General features: G+C 39.6%; 1 protein-coding gene across 2 annotated transcripts in view; it reads right to left on the bottom strand.

The window, feature by feature from the left end:
• Nucleotides 1–20,414, bottom strand: part of NALCN (sodium leak channel, non-selective) — a 249,753-nt gene that overhangs the window by 38,444 nt on the left and 190,895 nt on the right. For both annotated transcript variants that reach the window (XM_074168527.1, XM_074168534.1), the window contains one exon: nt 7,145–7,218. In XM_074168527.1, coding sequence (XP_074024628.1) covers nt 7,145–7,218 — 74 coding nt within the window. The remainder of the gene's footprint in view (nt 1–7,144; nt 7,219–20,414) is intronic.

Here is a 20,414-nt window from a genome sequence, read left to right as displayed (position 1 = left end):
AGATGCTGTGCTAAAAAGGCCGTGGTGACTTTTGACTACCTCTCTCCTGGCATCCTCCACTTGATGGGAATTAGTGCCTTAATCTTCCTTGTATGATCTCTTAGTAAAAACCATGCTTTCCTTTCAACTCAGGAACTGGATATTTTTCAGCTGTTAAGGCACTTAGAGTTGCATATCTTCAGGGGCTTTTGAAAAAGAAGGCAGGTGCCATGAAGTTTTCAGAGTTGCAAAGCTGTCAGTTTCAAAATCTTCAGTAGCATTTGACTTCTTATTGTAGATGTGTACATGGTTCATGTGATAGGTTCATGTTCACTTGTGGAGGAAAGAGGAAGTTATGAAGCAAAGGAAAAGAGAAAAGAAATCTGTCAAGCTTCTGGACTATGTCCTTGCAGAACTCTGAACAGAGTCCAGCAGCTGTAAACTACATGCTCTAAATTTACCTTGAAAAGCACAAATGGAATTAAAAAAAACCTGAAAATGAAAATGCGATTTGGTAGGTTATCAGACAGCCAGGGTACAGGCTAAGACCATACAGAACAATACTATATTGGAATACTACATAGTTTGTATTACCTGCAAACAATTATGAGGTCCAAACTTTTGAAGTCTTTGAAACTCTTTCTTCTTTTGGAACCTCTGAAAAATAAGTAGTGAGCAGAGTGTTCAATTAACATTCTTTGAGCTAATGCAAAATGTTAAATGCTTTGATGAATACTTCAAAATACTATACCTTTAATGAATATTATGAGGTCTCTTGCAGACGGTATGTATATGGCTCACTTTTTGACTTCTTAGGAAGGCATCCACTTCGCAACAAGTGTTTATTCATCGTCTTGCATCCCAGTATAACACTGATTTGTTGTTTTTCTGTATTATTTTAATGAGTGAATATTTATGTGTTCTGTAGTAACTGCATAGTTTACTGTGTACTTTTGTTCTTGTTCTCCCTGAAACATGCTCACACTGAAGTCTTAGCAGTGTGGTATGCTTCAGTAAAACACACAATTATCAACAGGATTCAGCACTGTTTTCACTATGACTCTCTATTCTTCCTAAAGCTTTCTATGCTCTCATTATATTTCCATCTAACTTGGAAAATATAGTTAAATGTGACAACCTAAGATTCATGACCAATCCATATGATTGGTCCATATGATTGGTTATAGTGTTTCTCTCTTTCATTTTATAATTTTAATTCAATAAGGCACTGTTTGAATAGCAAGAAAAAGGCACATTTTCACCACAGCTTTACTATTCCTCTTTGGGAAAAATAAACTATTTTTTAAAGAAAACTAAATTTGGCTGGTAAACTAAAATGAAGTACCAATGCAACTTGGATAATTCATGTTTTTTCTTCTCTGTGTTTTTTTCTTGCTTCTTTCCCTATGTCTCTAAAGGAAAAAACAAATAGTAGCATATTTCCTTCAGTGTCTGCTTGAACTATGGTAGCATACTTTCTTTCCTTTAGCTTTTTTGTATACTCGTTGTCATTCTTACTTTGCTGTTTCAGCTTTTCCTTTACCAGATGTTTGTGTAACAATTATTTTCCTTGGATTACGGAAGAATTGATAGAATCAATGGAGAAGAAGGTACCTTAAAGGAACATCTAGTCTCTCAAAGCAGGATCACAATGGCTTAAAACACATGATGTCCAGACAGTCTTGAGAGAGCTGGGCTTGTTTGTTTTGGTGAAGAGGAAGTTAAAACATGAGGTTAAACTCTTGTTACTGCAAGACGACAGAGCAGTGAGCAACGGTCAGAAACCGTGGCTTGGAGGATTCAGACTGGACATCAGAAAACCCTCTCTCAAGGGTATGGTAATGCAGTGCTGGAACCAGAGCAGCTGGAAGATGCAAAGCTGTTCTGGTCCAGGGTCAGCAATAGTCCTACTTGAAGTAGGCAGTTGGACAAGAGGTTGAGTCGCCATCCCTGGTGGTATTTAAAAGATGTGTAGATGTGGTGCTGAGTGTTAGCGATAACCTGGCAGTGCCAGGTTAACGGTTGGACTTGATGATCTTAAAGGTCTCTTCCAATCAAAACGATTCTATGATTCTATGACAATACAGTCATCAGAGTTCCATTCTGACCAAAACATCTGTGTTCCTGTGATAAACAAACTAATGAAAATGTTTGCTTATACTTTTATGAGATGGTGTATTAGCCTCTAGAGAGAATTTATTCAGAGATTAACTTTACAACTTTCCTAGAAGCACAGATAATTTCATTTCTTGTTCCTTTGAATATTCAGAAAAAAATCGTTGTATTTTGCAGAAATGCTTGTATGAAACGGTCTGGATTACTGTCTAGCATATTAGCAAATTAGTAATACTGGATACTTAATTCAAGCAATTATTTTTTATTTTTTTTCCCCAAGATACACTCCTGGCAGTGTCAGTTTCAGACATATGATAAGCGCATAAATGCACTTCACTCAATTAGCTGTTTATGAAACTGAAAGTTCCACTTAACCATGAGTTATGTTATCCCCTCAGGCCCATAAAAGCATCAGACAAATCTTGACAAGAACAGTGAAAATCCTATCAGTTTACAGTTTGACTATAGCATCAGCTATAATGAAAAGCAAATAAAAAGCTGCGCATTTTAAAAATATTAGTTTCCCAAACTGTCACAGTATATATTTTATAATAAACTGAATTTTTGTCATTTTGGTGAGTTTGATTTACTTATCAACAGGCCAGAGAACTTTTAAGTTATTCCTTGTATTTTATAAAATAAAGGCATAAACCCTTATGTAGGGTGACAAGAGCACTGGTGCAGGTTGCCTTGGAAGGTTGTGGTGTTTCCATCCTTGGAGATATTCAAAAGCTGCCTGGACACGGTCCTCGGCAACTGGCTCTACGTCCACCTGCTTGAGACTGCTACCGATACTTTGATTATATTTTGGACTATGTAAGACTACTTTTAATTTGCTCAGTTTCCCCACCGTTCCTTGCTGTTTACAACTTCTCCTCAGTACTGGAGAGAATGGACTGATTTATACACAACATTTTGACTGGACCTTCTTCACCCTCTCTGCTTCAGAAAGCCAGCGGGACTAACAAAGGACTAGACATCCACTCTTAGACAATGATCCCACAAGGAATGAGGGTTAGAAGAACCACAGGCACAGTACTTGCTTTTAGGACAAAAAACAGTGCCCACGGCAAGAGAGAGTGAGAGAAAAGTGGGAAACAATGAAGATATGCATGAGGAATTAAATTTGCTGGAAGTGGTCGTTATTTCTTCTGAGGGAAATGTATCATAATTTTCAGAAAGAAATGGTGCTCTTTGTGATTCAGAATAACTACTAGTTATTCTAATTGTCTGTAACACACTTTTGTTTCATTTCATTTTCCTTGGAAGGGTGAAGTCCCCACCTCAGAATGGATTTATGTGGAGAGTTAAGCCTCTCTGTGCTTTGACACTGCTGGGTGATGCGAATCACAGGTCAGTGTCAAAATATCCAGGATAGTAGTTGCTGCATCCTTAACTGTTCCCAGGACTAACTGCACCAAGACCTCAAAGGGGCAAGGTGAAGGTTGGTTTCCAAGCTAGGATCTTCAGAAGACAGGTGGCTTCCCTGGAGTGCAGTAAGGAAGTTCAGGAAAATGAAGAGACCCGAGATCTCCGTTTTGCTGCATAATGTAATGTTAGATGAGCAGGTGAAACACCCAGGATTGAGTGTATGAAATCTCTCTCTGGGTGGTTGAGGGCCCTATTTATGCCCTTCTTCCTCCTCTTGGGGAAGATGTCAAGCTGCAGTTCAGTATATAAAGGGAAAAACAAGGTTTGGAGAGAGGAAGATGCACAAGAGAGACATAAAGGTACCTGTGTGTAATGCATATTCCTTTTATGTGGTTTGTTATGTTGAAGCATTCAGAATTTGATTAAAATATAATTTGACAAGGTTTAAAAGGTAGGGGAAAAAATCATAAGAGATGGATTTAAGCTAGAACAGCAGTATAGCAGTACAGCAATTTGATGAAGTTGAAGTTGCCCATGGGCAGCTTTACTGTGCAGAGGCATTGCTTTAAATAAATGCTCCTTAATTCAGGTAGAGAAAAATTAAGAAGACGCAAGAAGGAATCTTTTCAGAAAGGACATCCTGAGTTATCTCTTATTGTTCTTGGCATAAACACCATTTTTAATTTTGTCAGGTGCTCTAAATATCTGAGACTTGGCTACTTTTATCAAGGAGTATACAGCCCTTGCAAGTAAAGTAAAAATAAGAAAAAGAATCTCTCATCTTTTTGAGTTTTCCTGTGTTCCTTAACTGAATCCAAAGTTTCAGCCGTAAATTTTATCCTTTTTTATCACTTCTTGCTCTGTTTGTAGAACTCCCTTTCATCAACACTGCCAACGCTGGCATCAACATGGAAACACTGGCCGTGCTCAGGACCAGCAGGCCCATCACTGGCAATGCTCTCTGTCAGCACACCCACCAGATATACCACAAACACAGGTTTTTTTATGCAGGAACAGATGCATTGCAGATGTCACAGTTCATTTAACAATTTTGAGGCAATAACAAGGAAAAATAGACACTATTTGTTCCCTTTTCTCAGGAGGAGAATAAGACTGCCTCTTTGTAAATGACTTCCAAGCATCCCTAGAAAACATTAGATGACAATCATCCCACATTTTACTTACTTGACAGAAGTTTCCCTCAAAAGTTAAACACTGATGACCCAGGAAGCAGATGGAAAAGCACAGTAAACATACATTAAATTAATATATTAAATAGATTAATTAAAATAAATTAATGAATTAGTAAAGGAAAATTTATTTTTCTGCCTCTGAAACTTCAGAGGAATTTAGAGGTGAATAAATGAGAAGTCCTCCCAGATACACAACTCTAGCAGAAGCCGTGCTCTGAAGGACGAAGTGGAAATCAGGAGAATTGAAACTGGAAGGACCAAATTCCGATTTTGTCCTGGTACTTCTCAGAACTTAGTGAAGTCCAAACAACGGTTTGCTTGGATTCTCCTCCCACTCTGCTTCAGATTTCCCCTGAAAACGAGAAAGTTCCGTGCTGACAGAAGACTCAACCAGAATTCTGAATTTCTATTTGCAGGACTTCATTTTTCTTCCGAGTAAGAAAGAATATAGGCCCTACAGATGTCATAGGTTTTTAAAATGTCTATGTCTCCATGTGGTATAGTATAAGAAACATGCCAAACAAACTGACATTCATGTAACCCCAGAGGTGTCAATAACATTTCACAGTTATATTATAAGATAGAATTTCATTACAAATGTTTTAGTGAAACACTGCCATGTATCTAAAACCAATCATATTTTTAAAGGTTTGTGATTAGGATGAAGTGACTTGTATTTATCTGTCCACAACAGTAATGCCTATAAAATCAAGGCACATTCATGTAACTGAAAGAAATGCTTACAAATAGAGCCCTAAGTTTTGTTAAAATAGAATACTTATAGTCTTGTAGTTACATTTCTCAATAATATTTTGGCAAAAAGCATTCATTTGAATTAGTAATTGTTCATGTTTTCATTACCATGGGTTTAAAGACAGATAAAGTTGCACATTAATTTCTACAGTTCTCCCTGTGCTGTGTTCTTATAGAGTATTAAAAAGAATGAAAGAGCTGTAATATTTCTCAAATGGCATGTAATTACAAGGAGTTTTTCAAGCAACTTCACAATTCAGAAATCACACTGAATTTCTAGAGCGCTGCTCCTCATAAAACACTGCCATACTTAATCTAATCCCACAGCTGTACTTCTCAGATCAATTATTCCTGTTTACACTGCTTATTTACCTGGGACTAGTCATTCACCATATTCTGGAGAGGCACCTGTTTTCGTGAGAATGTAAATATAAAAAAAGAATGATTTATAATTTGTTGGCATTGCTAATGCACCTTATATCAATGATAGTCATTCTAATGTAAAACCAATAGTTGCATGGAAAGCTGCAGCATGGTGATACCCACATGATAACTTTAGACATGGGTCTTGGAGACTTAGGAGTGCATTATTTACTTACAGTGCTGAGTACTTATTCGACATGCAGTACCGAAATGAGTGATCAGTATTAAAACATTCAGGAAATCCTTCTACAGAAGTCACAGTTCTGAACTCTTCTTCATTGTACATTTCCTACTTGGAATAAGATTAGCTGTAGTCTATGCTTTCTAGCGTACAACCCTTGTGAATGTTTACGTGCATATATGTACAAGAACTAGGATGGAAGTCTTTAGGCAAAATAGCACCGCTTATGAAGAGACACTTTTTTGTTAATTTAGAAGGAAGATGTGAGAAGAGCTGAAAAACGATCTTTCTGCATGACACAGATTTGGGTTTGCATGGCAAGATTTTGATAGCAGAGGGACTACAGTAATAGCTTCCATGAGAAGCTGCCAGAAGCTTCCCCCATGTCCAACAGAGCCAATGCCAGCTGGCTCCAAGACAGACCCGCCACTGGCCAAGGCTAGACCCATCAGCCACAGCTGTAGTGCCTGTGGAATAACATATTTAAGAAGGGAGAAAAAAAAAAAACAATGGTGCATCAGCAACCGGGAGAGAGGAGTGAGAGCAACAACTCTGCAGGTACCAATGTCAGTTAAGGAGGGGGAGAAGGTGCTCCAGGCACCAAAGCAGAGGTTCGCCTGCAGGAAGGTAGAGAAATTGGGAGTGAAATTAAGCCTGGGGAGATGTGGGGGAAGGTGTTTTAAGATTTGGTTTTACTTCTCATTATCCTACTCTGATTTGATTGGTAATAAACTAAATTAGTTTCCTCAAGTTGAGTCTGTTTTGCCTGTGACGGTAATTGCTGAGTGATCTCCCCGTCCTTATCTCGACCCACAAGCCTTTCCTTGTATTTTCTCTCCCCTGTCCAGCTGAGGAGGGGAGTGATAGAGCAGCTTTGGTGGGCACCTGGTGCCCAGCCAGGGTCAACCCACCACAAATACTGAAGAAGAACAGTCTCTCTCTTGTTGCTGTTCAAGCACATAATATATCCAGGGAAAAGAACAATTTATCTTTGACAATGAAGGCGATCAACATACTACAAAAGAAGACACTATCATAAATATTATACATACAGTAATATTCATGCAAAACAAGGTTATGAGAAATCAGATGACAATCAAAACATTATCAAATCACTGCCAACTCTTACCTTAGAATTTTATTGATTGCTGTCTCTTTTTCCAGAAGGTTTCTTGCTCTGATGCTGAAAACAGATTTGCGGAGCTATAAAATTAAGAAAAAGACAGTGTACTTTTTAATTGCCATAAAATATAGCATGTGTATCTGACAGACCAATGAAACATTATGATGCTGAGTGTATGTAAAATTAAACACATAATGTTCTCTGTCATAAAGCTGGTTTTCAGTTTGTGGCATGGGTGTCCTTTTCCAGGACAGGTGGTGGGAAAGATCAAAACGGTCACGTGGAGCAAATTCCTTGAGGAATGTGTAACATCCTAGCCTTATCTTGCAGCTTTTGGCCTCCCTATACAAATCTTTACTTAGCTCTGGGTGAAAAGAAGCAGATAGCTTTGTTGACTAGCACTAATATTATTTCCTTTATTGCAGATTTCTTTTCTTCTCTGCTTGGCCAAGTCACACCTTTGTCTTGAGCCTTGCTAATCCTCCTCCACTTTGGATTTTGAGTAGGCTGGATCATACTCTGGAGATGCCTTGACTATACAGAAGAGCCAGCAAAAAAAGGGTAGAAGTCTCATTTCAGGGCCTAGAATTAGGTGAGATGAAAGTAGGTCTCCTGTTTCTCCTGAAACCAGGTGTGCCTGCCTGTTCTTGTCCTTGCCATCTTCACTATGCTTTTACTCCCCCTTTTTTCCCTCTGAAGTAGAGCAAAAAATGTGGTAAGTAAAATGTGCCTGCATTTGCCTCTGGTCATGAACAGTGTTTTAGGCATATTCTTATGAAAAGGACTTCCTGGACATTAAATGAAAGGACTAGGAAACAAGAAAAAACAAGCACTTAATTCCTAAGCAAGTAGTAACAAACACAGCAAATCGAGGAACAAATCACAGCTGAAGAATTTAGCTGAGGAATTGCACCTGTGTTGAACAGAAAGACTCTGGCACCCTGTAAAACTCAATTCTGTCAACTGTTTGGAGATCATTATCTTGAAGGAAATGGCTGAGAGAGATTTGGAAGTTCCCAGCAATGTCTGCCCTGTTTTGATCAATCTGAAATGGAACCTTTAAGCACATTGCTTTAAAACTATTTATTATAAATATCAGATTTGTTTAGTTGATCTATGTGTGACCTAAGGATGTAAGTAATAGATTTCTAAAACACTACCTCAAATCCAAAGTCACTCGACAAATAATTTTGCTAGAACTTCACTCAAGACTCAGATTGACTCTGATTCACAGTAAGATGTCTTACTTTGGAGAAAAACAGAAGCCCACAAAATACCTTAAAACTTGTTAATTATACTGGCTGTCCTTAATAAAATGGCTACTGCTTTTTAAGCCACACCTGTAGCAGCAAGCTACAAACTCTATCTTAACACTTGCCTTTTCAAGTGTGTCCCCTTTGACCTTTCTCAAGTCCTAACCCATCTCTGTACAGCCTGTGGAAGCAAGAACATAAATGATTTGAAAACAACCATTATTTTGCTATTCTGTGAATTTCTTAAAAAACCTGCAACTTGAAAACTGAAATAAAGTATGCAAAACTTCAGAATGTGGTTTGGAAAATAAGGTATTGGAATTTCAGGTAAGATTCAAAAACATGGAACATAGGAGTTGGAACTCGACAACTTGAACAACTATGTTCCTAGTTGGAACATAGGAGGTTCCACTCGAATATGAGGAAGAATTTCTTCACGGTGAGGGTGACAGAGCCCTGGAACAGGCTGCCCAGGGAGGTTGTGGAGTCCCCTTCTTTGGAGATTTTCAAGCCCCGCCTGGATGCAGTCCTGAGTAGCATTCTCTAAGCAATCCTGCTTCAGCAGGGGAGTTGGACTAGATGATCTATATGGTCCCTTCCAACTCTAAAAAAATTCAGTGAAATTCAGTGAAATAGTGACAGAATTATTGAATATTTGAATATAAACCAAAAATTTGTTCCATTACCTGGATAGGGTTAACATAATATATGGTTTGTTGACATAGTGCTTACTGACATGGTTTAGTGATGGTTTTTTATCAGACTTAGGTTAATGGTTGGAGTAGATGACCTTAAAGGTCCCTTCCAACCTAGACAATTCTATGATTCTATAAACTGAAAATCACAGTATGAGATATATCATTATATTAAATATTGTGTAGCGGTAAATATTTCATATGTTGAAACATATTTGTGTAGGTTTTAACTCATTTGCAGTATCTCAGCACAGGTTTAGTGGATTTATCAGCACAGTACTTTATTATGAATTTAGATATAACTGAAAATGGTGAAAGCAATGGCAACTCTGTCACATCTTTTTTTCTTTTAATATCAGTGATTAGTAACTGGAATCCCAGATAACTGATTTTCCCCTTATCACAATTGCAGAAAGAAATCCCCAAACCATAGGAATATTTATCCTTTTGCAAGGTGTTAACTAATAATTTTTTAGGGCTCAACTAGGAACATCAAACTATGGGAGTAACAAAGGTGGAAAAACAGCTTTTTGTTTCAGGTTTGGTTGGTGGTTTTTGGTGTGGTTTTTTTTTTTTTTTTTTTTTGGTTATAAATAATTGCTTTAGAATAATTGCAAGCGCATCAAACATCAGGGGAAAAAAAACCTGTGATGCCTACTAATGTGTTATGTCCATTTATTTCTAATCACAATCCTTTGCTTGTTAACATCCTAGAAAATGAAAAGATTTTAAACACAAAAAGCATTCATTTCCTCCCAAACTTCATTTCCAGTTTTTGCTCATCCAATTTCAGAAAAACAGCAAATACTTTTTCCTGAAAGCATTTACAGCTCCCTATCCGGCATAGACCACTTCTTTTAGGTGCTAGGTGTGAAAACAGCTTGGCATTAAGCGTGTGGCCCGAGCAGGGAAATTCAGCAAGGGAATGTGCCCTGGGAAAGCAGGAGCAAGGAGTAGACTTCTTTTCAAAGACTTTACAGGGAGGCTGGGTGCTTGTGCAGCTACATTTAGTGCTTCCCCAAGACACGTGTTAAACCATCCAGCGCAGGCAAGGAAGAAGATTATCTCAAGAAAAGCTGCTAGCAGGTCTGCGACAAGGGATACTTACATCTGGCACATTCGTCTACCAGGGGCTGCTGAATCCTCCCTCTAGGTAGCATGACGAACAGAGGAAGAAACAGTGGCGTGTATTTTGCATAAAAGCATACCGATAAATCCCTTGCATGTCTCAGCTGGAAATGGTTTGAGCCCGTTTTTGATGCCTGCAGTGAACCCTCTAGTCATCTGCTGGAGATTTGCATGGACAGCGCTGCACTCTGGTATTTGGCCACCACGCAGCCAGAGGTGCAACATCCACAGAGCAAGAGAGATGAAGTGAAGCAGCAGGAAGGAGCCCAAGTCTGGAGCCACCGAGACCGTGGAGAAAAGACTGGGTTCTAGTTCCTACACCCAAAGCTGTTTGTGAATTCTATTCTGTGATGCTTAAACAAATAAATGCCTGAGAAGTCATGGGAATGGGGAAAGGGACCAGAAAACAAGGCATTGCACCAGGTTATTTGTGCAGAGTGCATTTATTTTTCCTTCACTTTTTTTTCAGAAGGACTAGCTATGAAACTTGCACCTGAGGCAGCATGTCCTTGGGGACTGACCATGGTCTAAGCATACCCAACGGACTGACGCTTAGGTCAAGTTTTGAAGGTTTCTTACCATCCTGTCTGCCTCTGTGTTGTTATAGAGTTTAGATTGGAGTCAGGTATCCAGCTCTTTAATCGAGGAATACATGAACATGCACAGGATCCTATACTTTGGTGCCTAGGGATCTCAGTGGTCCAAAATGGAACTGATAATAAAACCCAGGCATTTCCAAGGATTACAGCTTTTGAAGATGATGGTCCTCAATGCTTTTTTGGACTTAGGAGTCCTTCCTTCAGCAAAATCCTGGTAAATTTATCTTAAGTTTAAAATAACCAGAAGAAGGAATACAAGATAGTCTTTTTAGACATGAACAATTCATCCGTTTCTCATGTTTAAAGAAGTCAGCAGTCAAATAGCAACACGCACATGTCAATACGCTTGTTGAAGAAAATAAAACATTAGTATAAATTTTTACAATGTGTCCTTATTTCTATATTATATAAATAAACCGAACTTCTTCCCATTTAATTTTCCAAATTTGCACAGCACACCAGGCAAATACAATGGAACCGCACAAACAGAAAATGGGGGCGATCATCAGTAATTTGTTTAATAATGTCTAGATGCCGCATGCTGGTGTAGAAGGAAGCTGGCAATTAAAACTTGTGATACCTGCCGAGTTCTTGCATGTTGCAGAGGAAATTATTAGCAGTGATAATGTACAAAAGACGTTACTCAATCAGATGATGTGGAATTAAATAAGTACAGTATACTCTACTGAGGTTATTTTAGGGTATATCTGTTCAGCCTGCTGGGTTTTTTATTACAGATTGTGATGTACTGTGAGGACACCCTCAGTGTATCTTTATTAGCCATTATTTATTTATTTACTTCTTTATGCAGCCTATAAGTACACTCAGTGCAGAAATAACAGTGTCATATAACTTTCTGCTACAGAGCATTATTTTTTTTAGCATAAGACACTGTCCTGAAATCACCTACCAGCACCTGATTACTGTTAAATATGTTTTCAACAACACATTTTAAAGAACTCCTGCAGGTTACTTTAATCTGCAAGGAACAGCTGTGACAGGTCAGCAAATTACCGATATTTCTTGGATTAGATTTTAGATGGAAAGCGTGTGCTCCTATGAAACCATGAATAAAGCTCATGTCTTGGTTCCCACATTCCTTTGAATTTATTTACACAGATGTGCCCGTAGACACAGAATTCGGAAATATGCAGGTAGTGCTTCATCCACAAGTGCTGGTAGCTTTCACTGCTGCTGTTGGCAGGACAAACTTCAGGCAGACAAAATGACTTAGTCCCGTCAGATGCTACATCCTATGAAATCCCATTTGTCCAAACCGACAAGGACAAAGCAATAAACCACCGTAACTGTTGTAAAAGAAGCTAAATCACGTAACATTGTTGCTCTGCAAGTGCCACCCGCTGCTTTGAAAAGGTACTGCAGACGTTTAAAATGACTATACTTAGTAGCATATTTTAGAATTCCAGGCTTTCTACCCTGGGAAAACAGTATCTTTGGCATAAGATTAAAAGCAAAGCAACACAGGATGGTACCTTTGCTAGATGACAGCTAATGACTGTGGACCACTCCTACAGCCTAGGTGTACTGGCACAGCACTGCTGTCTTCAGGGAGATCTATGCCAATTTCTAACAGCTAAGATATGGCTCAGTGGTTTTAAGAAATGCTATTCATTATCAAGGTTTTGATATATTTTGCTAGCAACGTCTGCAGTGCACAAACCCCAGCAAACAGTGCATAAAGCAATTGTTTTCAACTTGAATTTGTCAGAGAATTGTATGCTATCATCAGGTAAAAACTGTGGTGATGTAGGGTATTATTTTTGCATCAGACTACTGCAGGGTTGGCAGAAGAGACAAGTGTTGGTGGGTGTTCTGCAGCACAAGGTGATGCAAGGTCATAAGTAAATAATCAGATATACGTGTCTGAAATGTTTGGTTGACAATGGGAAAAAAAAAAGTGCACACAATATGTTTTTCTAATGCAATTTCTTAAGTGTTTTATGAAAATTAGGAATTTTAGCTTGGTGCTGTTGATAGCAATCTTTGACAGAAAACTGCAGGACCATACGGGAATAGTCTTCTGTATCATACTAGAAATTCTAAGCAAGGAAAAAAAAATCATCCAAAGCTTGTGTTTCAGATTGTAATTTGTTGGATCCTGATTGATTATTTGGACTTGCAGAATGAACAGACTGTTAAGTATTATATTGTTTTTTAAACATGTACAGCTTCTAGGGAAAATATGAAGAGTCAGTACCATAAGCACTACATGAGAGTGATTTTTAAGAAACAGTGAGAAAATATTTGGGCAGAATCTGTTCAAAGCTTGAGCATTCCATTAAATACAGGATATTTTTTGTCCACAGGAGTTTGCTGTGTAGCCTCTCAAATACAAACATTATTTGTTCAACAACATTTTGTCTATGCATCTTTGGCTTGAAGAGATCAGACTATCAAAATGAATGTGACAAAAATATGATGAGTGATGGAAGGCCAGACTGCAACTTGTTGGTGGGTACCTAACAAAATGTTCAGAAGAATTTAAGCAGGGTAAGTTTCTAAATACTATGGAAATCAGTGGGGAATTTCTTAAGCTCTTTTGAAAACTTTCCTTAATGACTGCAGAATCATAAAGGATGCAATTACAAGAGACTTCTAGAGATTACCTAGTCCATTCTCCTCTCTCAAAGTAGAACTAACTATTTTCATTTGCACAACCCTTGGCAAGGTTGTTCTATATAAGAAACAGACTCGCTAAGGAGTCAAGAAAATGGTCTAGCATTAGATAAGTGCCACAAGGAGTCAAGGGCTGTCCATTTTGATCAGAATGAAAAGTGGGCATAATCTCCTTAACTCCTGGGAATCATTGACCTGAAATAGCCTTAATTCCTTTTGTAGCCCTTGATTGCTGCCTGTCTCTAAAGAAAAGCCATGATCTTCTAATCAGCTGACTACTGGTTTGGAAAATCTACATGTTCTCTCATAACTAAGAACCTTTTTCAATTAAGTCTGAAAATGTGGACAAGGCTAATATTAGCATACTCGTAAAAACCCCAAAGACTTAGAGGGGATGATAATAGTCCATCTCAGACACATGAGGGAGCAGCTCCAGGTAGGGAGAAGAATCCCCCTCTTTTATGTCTTATACTATGGTTGAGTTTTTCCCTTTGGCATATCTGAGATATGCCTTACTGGATGCGGGGGGAAACACTGCGACCAAGGGCGAGGAGAAGGCTGAGATACTTAATGCCTTCTTTGCCTCTGTCTTCAATAGTTGGACCAGCTACCCCCAGGGTGTTCAGCCTCCTGGGCTGGAAGATAAGGATGGAGAGCAGAACAACCCCCCCGTAATCCAGGAGGAAGTAGTTAATGATTTGCTTATGCTCCTGGACATGCATAAGTCCATGGGGCCGGATGGGATTCACCCAAGGGTACTCAGAGAGCTGGCGGGAGAGCTCACCAAGCCTCTCTCCATTATCTATCAACAATCCTGGTCAACAGGAGAGGTACCAGATGACTGGAGGGTGGCCAATGTGATGCCCATCTACAAGAAAGGCCGGAAGGAGGATCCGGGAAACTATAGGCCTGTCAGCCTGACCTTGGTACCGGGAAAGATCATGGAGAAGATCATCTTGAGTGAACTCTCACGGCAAGTGCAGGGCAGCCAAAGGATCAGGGCCAGCCAGCATGGGTTTATGAAAGGGAGGTCCTACTTAACCAACTTGACCTCTTTCTATGACCATGTGACCCAACTTCTCAATGCGGGGAAGGCTGTGGACAATGTCTACCTGGACTTTGGTAAGGCCTTTGACACCGTCCCCCACAGCATTCTCCTGGAGAAGCTGGTGAATCATGGTATAGACAAGTGTACTCTTCACTGGGTAAAAAACTGGCTGGATGGCCATGCCCAGAGAGTTGTAATTAATGGGGTGAAATCCAGTTGGCGGCCAGTCACCAGTGGTGTCCCTCAGGGCTCAATTTTGGGGCCAGTCTTGTTTAATACCTTTATTGATGATCTAGATAAGGGGATAGAGTGCACCCTCAATAAGTTTGCAGATGACAGCAAACTAGGTGGGAGTGTTGATCTGCTTGAGGGTTGGAAGGCTCTACAGAGGGAGCTGGACAGGTTGGATCAATGGGCCAAGGCCAATGGGATGAGGTTTAATAAGGCCAAGTGCCGGGTCCTGCATTTCGATCACAACAACCTCAGGCAACGCTACAGGCTTGGGGAAGAGTGGCTGGAAAGCTGCCCACCAGAAAAGGACCTGGGGGTGTTGGTGGACAGGCGGCTTAACATGAGCCAGCAGTGTGCCAAGGTAGCCAAGAAAGCCAACGGCATCCTGGCCTGTATCAGGAATAGCGTGGCCAGCAGGAGTAGGGAAGTGATCGTGCCTGTGTACTCGGCACTGGTGAGGCCTCACCTCGAGTACTGAGTTCAGTTTTGGGCCCTCACTACAGGAAGGACATTGAGCTGCCGGAGTGTGTCCAGAGGAGAGCCACCAAGCTGGTGAGGGGTCTGGAGAACAAGTCATATGAGGAGAGGCTGAGGGAACTGGGCATGTTTAGTTTGGAGAAGAGGAGGCTGAGGGGGGACCTCATTGCCCTCTACAACTACCTGAAAGGAGGGTGTAGAGAGGTGGGTGTTGGCCTCTTCTCCCAAGTAAATAATGACAGGACCAGAGGAAATGGTCTAAAGTTGCGGTGGGGGAGGTTTAATTAGATATTAGGAAGAATTACTTTACTGAGAGAGTGGTCAGGCACTGGAACAGCCTGCCCGGGGAGGTGGTGGAGTCGCCATCCCTGGAGGTATTTAAGAAACGTGTTGACATGGCACTTCAGGGCATGCTCTAGTGCCCGAGATTGTTGGTTTGTGTCTGTTTGTGGGTCTGTGTGGTGTGTGGTTATGGGTGTTTGTTTTGTGTGCCTTTTGTTTTGGTTTTGGTGTTTGGTTTGGTTTGTTTTTGTTTTGTTTTGTTTTGTGGTTGGACTCAATGATGTCAAAGTTCCCTTCCAACCAAGAAGATTCTGTGATTCCGTGATTCTGCGTTTTTTACTTTCAGTGGTTTAACATGTAGGTATTTCATAGAATCATAGAATCATGGAATGGTTTGGAAGGGACCTTTAAAGGTCATCTAGTCCAATCCCCCTGTGATGAGCAGGGACATCTTCAACTAGATCAGGTTGCTCAAAGCCCCGTCCAACCTGGCCTTGAACACTTGCAATGATGTGGCACCTACAACCTCTCTGGGCAACCTGTTCCAGTGTTTCAGCACCCTCATCACAAAAATTTTCTTCCTTATATCTAGTCTGAATTTGCCCTTCCTTAATTTAAAACCTTAACCCTTGACCTATTGCTACAGGCCCTACTAGAAAGTCTGTCCCCATCTTTCTTATAAGCCCTGTACTGAAAGGCTGCAATAAGGTCTCCTGGAGCCTTCTCTTCTCCTGGCTGAACAACCCCAACTCTCTCAATCTGTTCTTATAGGAGAGGTATTCCATCCCTCTTATCATTTTGGCAAGTACAACTTGGACATGTTTGTTTTCTTTTGTGTTCTATCTTTACTTGATGCAGGAGCCAGGGAGACCTTGGGAAAAGCTAGTAAAGAGGGCTGGGTAGATTACTCATGGAAGCCAACAGCGGGGTGACAGTGAGGACTCCTGGCCAAGCTGATGTGGGGTTGTAATATATTCTGCTGGGTGCACAGCAATGGAGAAGGCGGCTCCACTCCCGCATCTTGAGCTGGGGAGCTTGAGGCTTAAGGGAAGATGGGACTGACAGCCTGGGCTGGACTGGGAATGCAAGAAGACTGATATGGAGTGGGAGTTTCAAGTGGGAGGTAACTTGGGGGGAACAGGGAAGAACATTACTCCTGCTTGTACAAGCACATGCATAAAATTCCCTTTACTAGAACAAAGCGATCATGACTATATTTAATCAGCTCTTGTGAATGAGTCCTGTGGGAGGGTGAGGAAGACCAAAGGGCTTGGAGGAGGAGGTCTGGATTCCTCAGTAGGAGCTGGGAGAGTACAAGGCTCAACTAGAAGGGCTTCCCTGTAACCTAGCCCCTCGTTGCCTCTCCCTTCACTCCAAATTAATGCATATTCTTTTCTGCTAAAATACAGGAGCCTAAACATTTTGCTTTGTCTGAATTTTGTTTGATTGAAGAAACAGGAAGAGTATGATCAGCCCCTTCTGTTTTAATGCATCTTCAGAGCCTTTGTATCAAACCCTTGAAATCTTTTAGTGCAAAAATGATGAAGCAGAAAGCTAACGCCAGAAAGAAGTACTGAATTATGGTGCTTTGAAAATGGCAAAGTATTCAGTCTCCAGCCTCTTTTCTCTCAGAATGTAATTGAAAATTGGTCTTTTCCAGGCAGAATTTTGAACACACTATGTAGAGGCAAGAGCGACAAAGCAATTTAAAATCATCAGAAGCCAGAAACAGACCATAACAAGAACAATCTTGTTACTATTGCAGTTCTGTCTTCTATGCTCTGAAGGCAAATATGGTCACAAAAGTTAAATATTACCAGCTGAAATGTGTATGTAGTAAAATACTTAATGAGAAAGTGTCTTCTTCTATAAATTGATTATTTAGAAGCAGGGATATAGGGATACTGTTACATAGCTATTTTATATGAAAATAAATAAAATATTTAAAAAATGCAAAATAGACAAAGAGTTCTCCCGACTAGTTTTCAGAAAACCGGCAATACATCACTGCATTTACATGTATTAACTTCATTAGAAAGATCTGATAAGAACAGACACAGGACAAAAATAATCTTCTTTGAAAATCAAGACCGTAATTAGCAAGAAAATACTGGATTCAGAAGCCATTCTCATTCCAGCAGTTAGATTGCTTTAATGACTTTTCTGAATGTTAAAGCTAGATAGATTTTGGCAATATCCTGTGAATGGACACAAATAGGTAAGACTGAACCACTTGGCTGTGTTTAATTAACAAGCGGTATATGGAAACTGAAATTGTAGGACAGAGTTCTACGCAGATACTCAGTAAAGGGAGATTAAGATAAAGTTTGAATTATTTTTGTTCATACTTATGCACAAAGTTCTGCAAGAAGTACTTCAGAAAAAATGTAGTATTTACTGTTTAAAAATAAATAATCTTTTCTACCTGGAATTCACATGCAATTACACTTTATTAGTTTTTGTTATATTCAAAATTAATGTGATAAAATTATTCTTTCAAATTACTTAGAGAAAATAATAATCAGGAACACAACAGAATGCTCTTGTACTTCTTGTGCCAATATTCTGCTTTGCACAATAGAATGCACAAAATAAAATTCAGAAGAGGTTGATTAACTTGGGACATAAGTTTATTAGAATAAGAAGTAGAAATTCTGGAAATGACAATTTGTGAATAAGTATTCTATCCTTGATTCTTTTCTAAGAAGGAAAAAATGTAAATAAAGTTTATGAGTATGTCTTCACGCCTGATGATTTTCCGAAAGATATCTTGGGACACTCTGTCTTCAACACTTAGAAAAACTGAAAGGCCATTTCAGCTTTTACAATTACAAATACTTTCTGCAAGGAAAAGTCCTTTCACAAAGCTGAGAATATATGTGGTTCTTTTTGCGAGAAACAGAATAGTTAATGAAAGAAGTTAAGCACAGATCAGAAAAAGACATGCCAGAACAAATTGCCAGATTAAACTACAACATCTTATCAAGAATAGGTGGCATGTCTCAGCAGCTCACAAGTGGAGTATCTATGATGTTAACTAAACATGTGTTAAAAGCTATGGACAATCTTGTGTGTTGAATTTATGTGTGAAATTGTAAACAGATAAAATCATAAACTTTCCCTGAGGTGTCAAGACATAATGATTTCTACATAAACCAAAGGGTGATCTCCACGGAAGTACTGAGGCACTTCCAGGATAAGGCTTATAATTGGGTTGACGCCTATGTTCCATCCCATCTAACTTTAATGGATATCAGCAGGATCACATCTGGGAATGAAGGCAAATAGCCTAAAATAAGTGAGTGCAAAGCTCAGCAGCCCACCTGCAAAGCAACACTGGTCATTATGAACGTATCACCTTGGTGCTCCGACTCCCCAAAGAATGCAGAATCCAGCGTGAGGTCTGCTGCTTAATATTCATAGTCCTCCACGGTAATAGCTCTGGTTACCTCCAAGATCAGCTCTCACTTTCTGACTATGAAGTCCCATCATTCTGCTGTTAGTAGGAAATCAATGGGAGAGGCATACGGTGTGGGAGGTCCAGCTTTCACAGGAGCTAGACCGTAATGATGGATCTTGCTCCCATAGGAAAAAGGAATGGCTACTAACTTCACTGCTGGCAGCGCTAAAATTAAAACTCATACATGTGAAAGGAAATAGAAAGGAAACAGGAGATGATAAAGAGAAAACAGAATAAACAGAAAAGAGAAAATATGTTTGCTACTATCCAATTAGTCTTACAAATGCAGAAATCAGACAACTGGTTTGTTTATATTACTTCAATTAAATGGGAGATGCTTAAAGTCTGAACTATAAAATATAGGGATATGTAAAATGCTCTTTTGCTTTGTTTTGTAATTCATTCCTGCTGTGCCACTGCTGTAAAGATGCACATGGGTATCTGTACATACTGAGCCATAGGCATTTTCAAAGTTCATCTCATGAGCCTCTCTGTTTTGAACTTTAATTTGACAGCAATGTGCTGTGTTGTGTGGCCAAAGATAAGTACCCAGTTCAGGAATGTTCTCCTCACAACAATTTTCTGCAGGGCTTCCTAAAAGTTGTATGTCTCCTAGGAAAGCACACTGAGGTGTTTCTGTGCTCCTCTGATTCTAGTCTTGAAGTTAAGAGCCAAGGCCAATGCACTTAGGCCAACTCAGCTGTATTTGACTGGACATCGGATAGGTTGCAAATATTACAGCTCCTTTAATTCTTTTTCCCCTGAAACTTGCTGTGACTATCCCCCAGGCTCTTGTGAGAGCCACCACAGTGAGATGTCCTTATTTTCTGCCAACTTCCTTTTTTCTCATAGATACTCTCACCCAAAAATTGTATGTTTCCATATTTCATCCAGTTCTCCTGTCCAAGAATTTACTGAAATATTGGTTAGCCAAGGAAATTCCCAGCATACTTTGAATAACTTTCATACAAATGTGGAAGTATAAAAGAACACTTCCCTCTCTATCTCTAAAACTCCCCTCCTCCCACAACTGTAATGTTCCTTTAATACCATAACTCCCTCTTTTCATTTTTTAACCCTTTCCTAAGATATATTTCCCATCAATTTTATAATGACACCATCTCCTTATACTTGCACTTTTTCTTAGCAGTGTTCCTTCTTTCACCAGAAAGTATCTTCATGGTACTTTATACTACAACAGGGGTATCCTCACCAACCTGGACAGTCCTGTTATCTCTAATTAGACCCAGAGCTCTTTAACTCATGGTCTGCAGACCACATCAGGATAGACTGGCTCAGCATGCAGTGGAGGAGGTCAGTGGCAAGATCAATGGGTTTAAGAAAATTTGTCCTCAAGCTAAGAGCAAAAAATGACCATCCTGCATTTCCAGCAGTGTAAAGTTTAGAGAACTCCAGAGAATCCCAGTTTTACACACAAAGTTACAGATAGACATAAACACCTCAGC

The sequence above is a fragment of the Numenius arquata genome, chromosome 1 (assembly GCF_964106895.1).
Source record: "Numenius arquata chromosome 1, bNumArq3.hap1.1, whole genome shotgun sequence".
NCBI classification, from domain to species: domain Eukaryota; kingdom Metazoa; phylum Chordata; class Aves; order Charadriiformes; family Scolopacidae; genus Numenius; species Numenius arquata.
The sequence above is the reverse complement of the archived record's forward strand: the minus strand, read 5'-3'. Positions and strand labels throughout refer to the sequence as shown.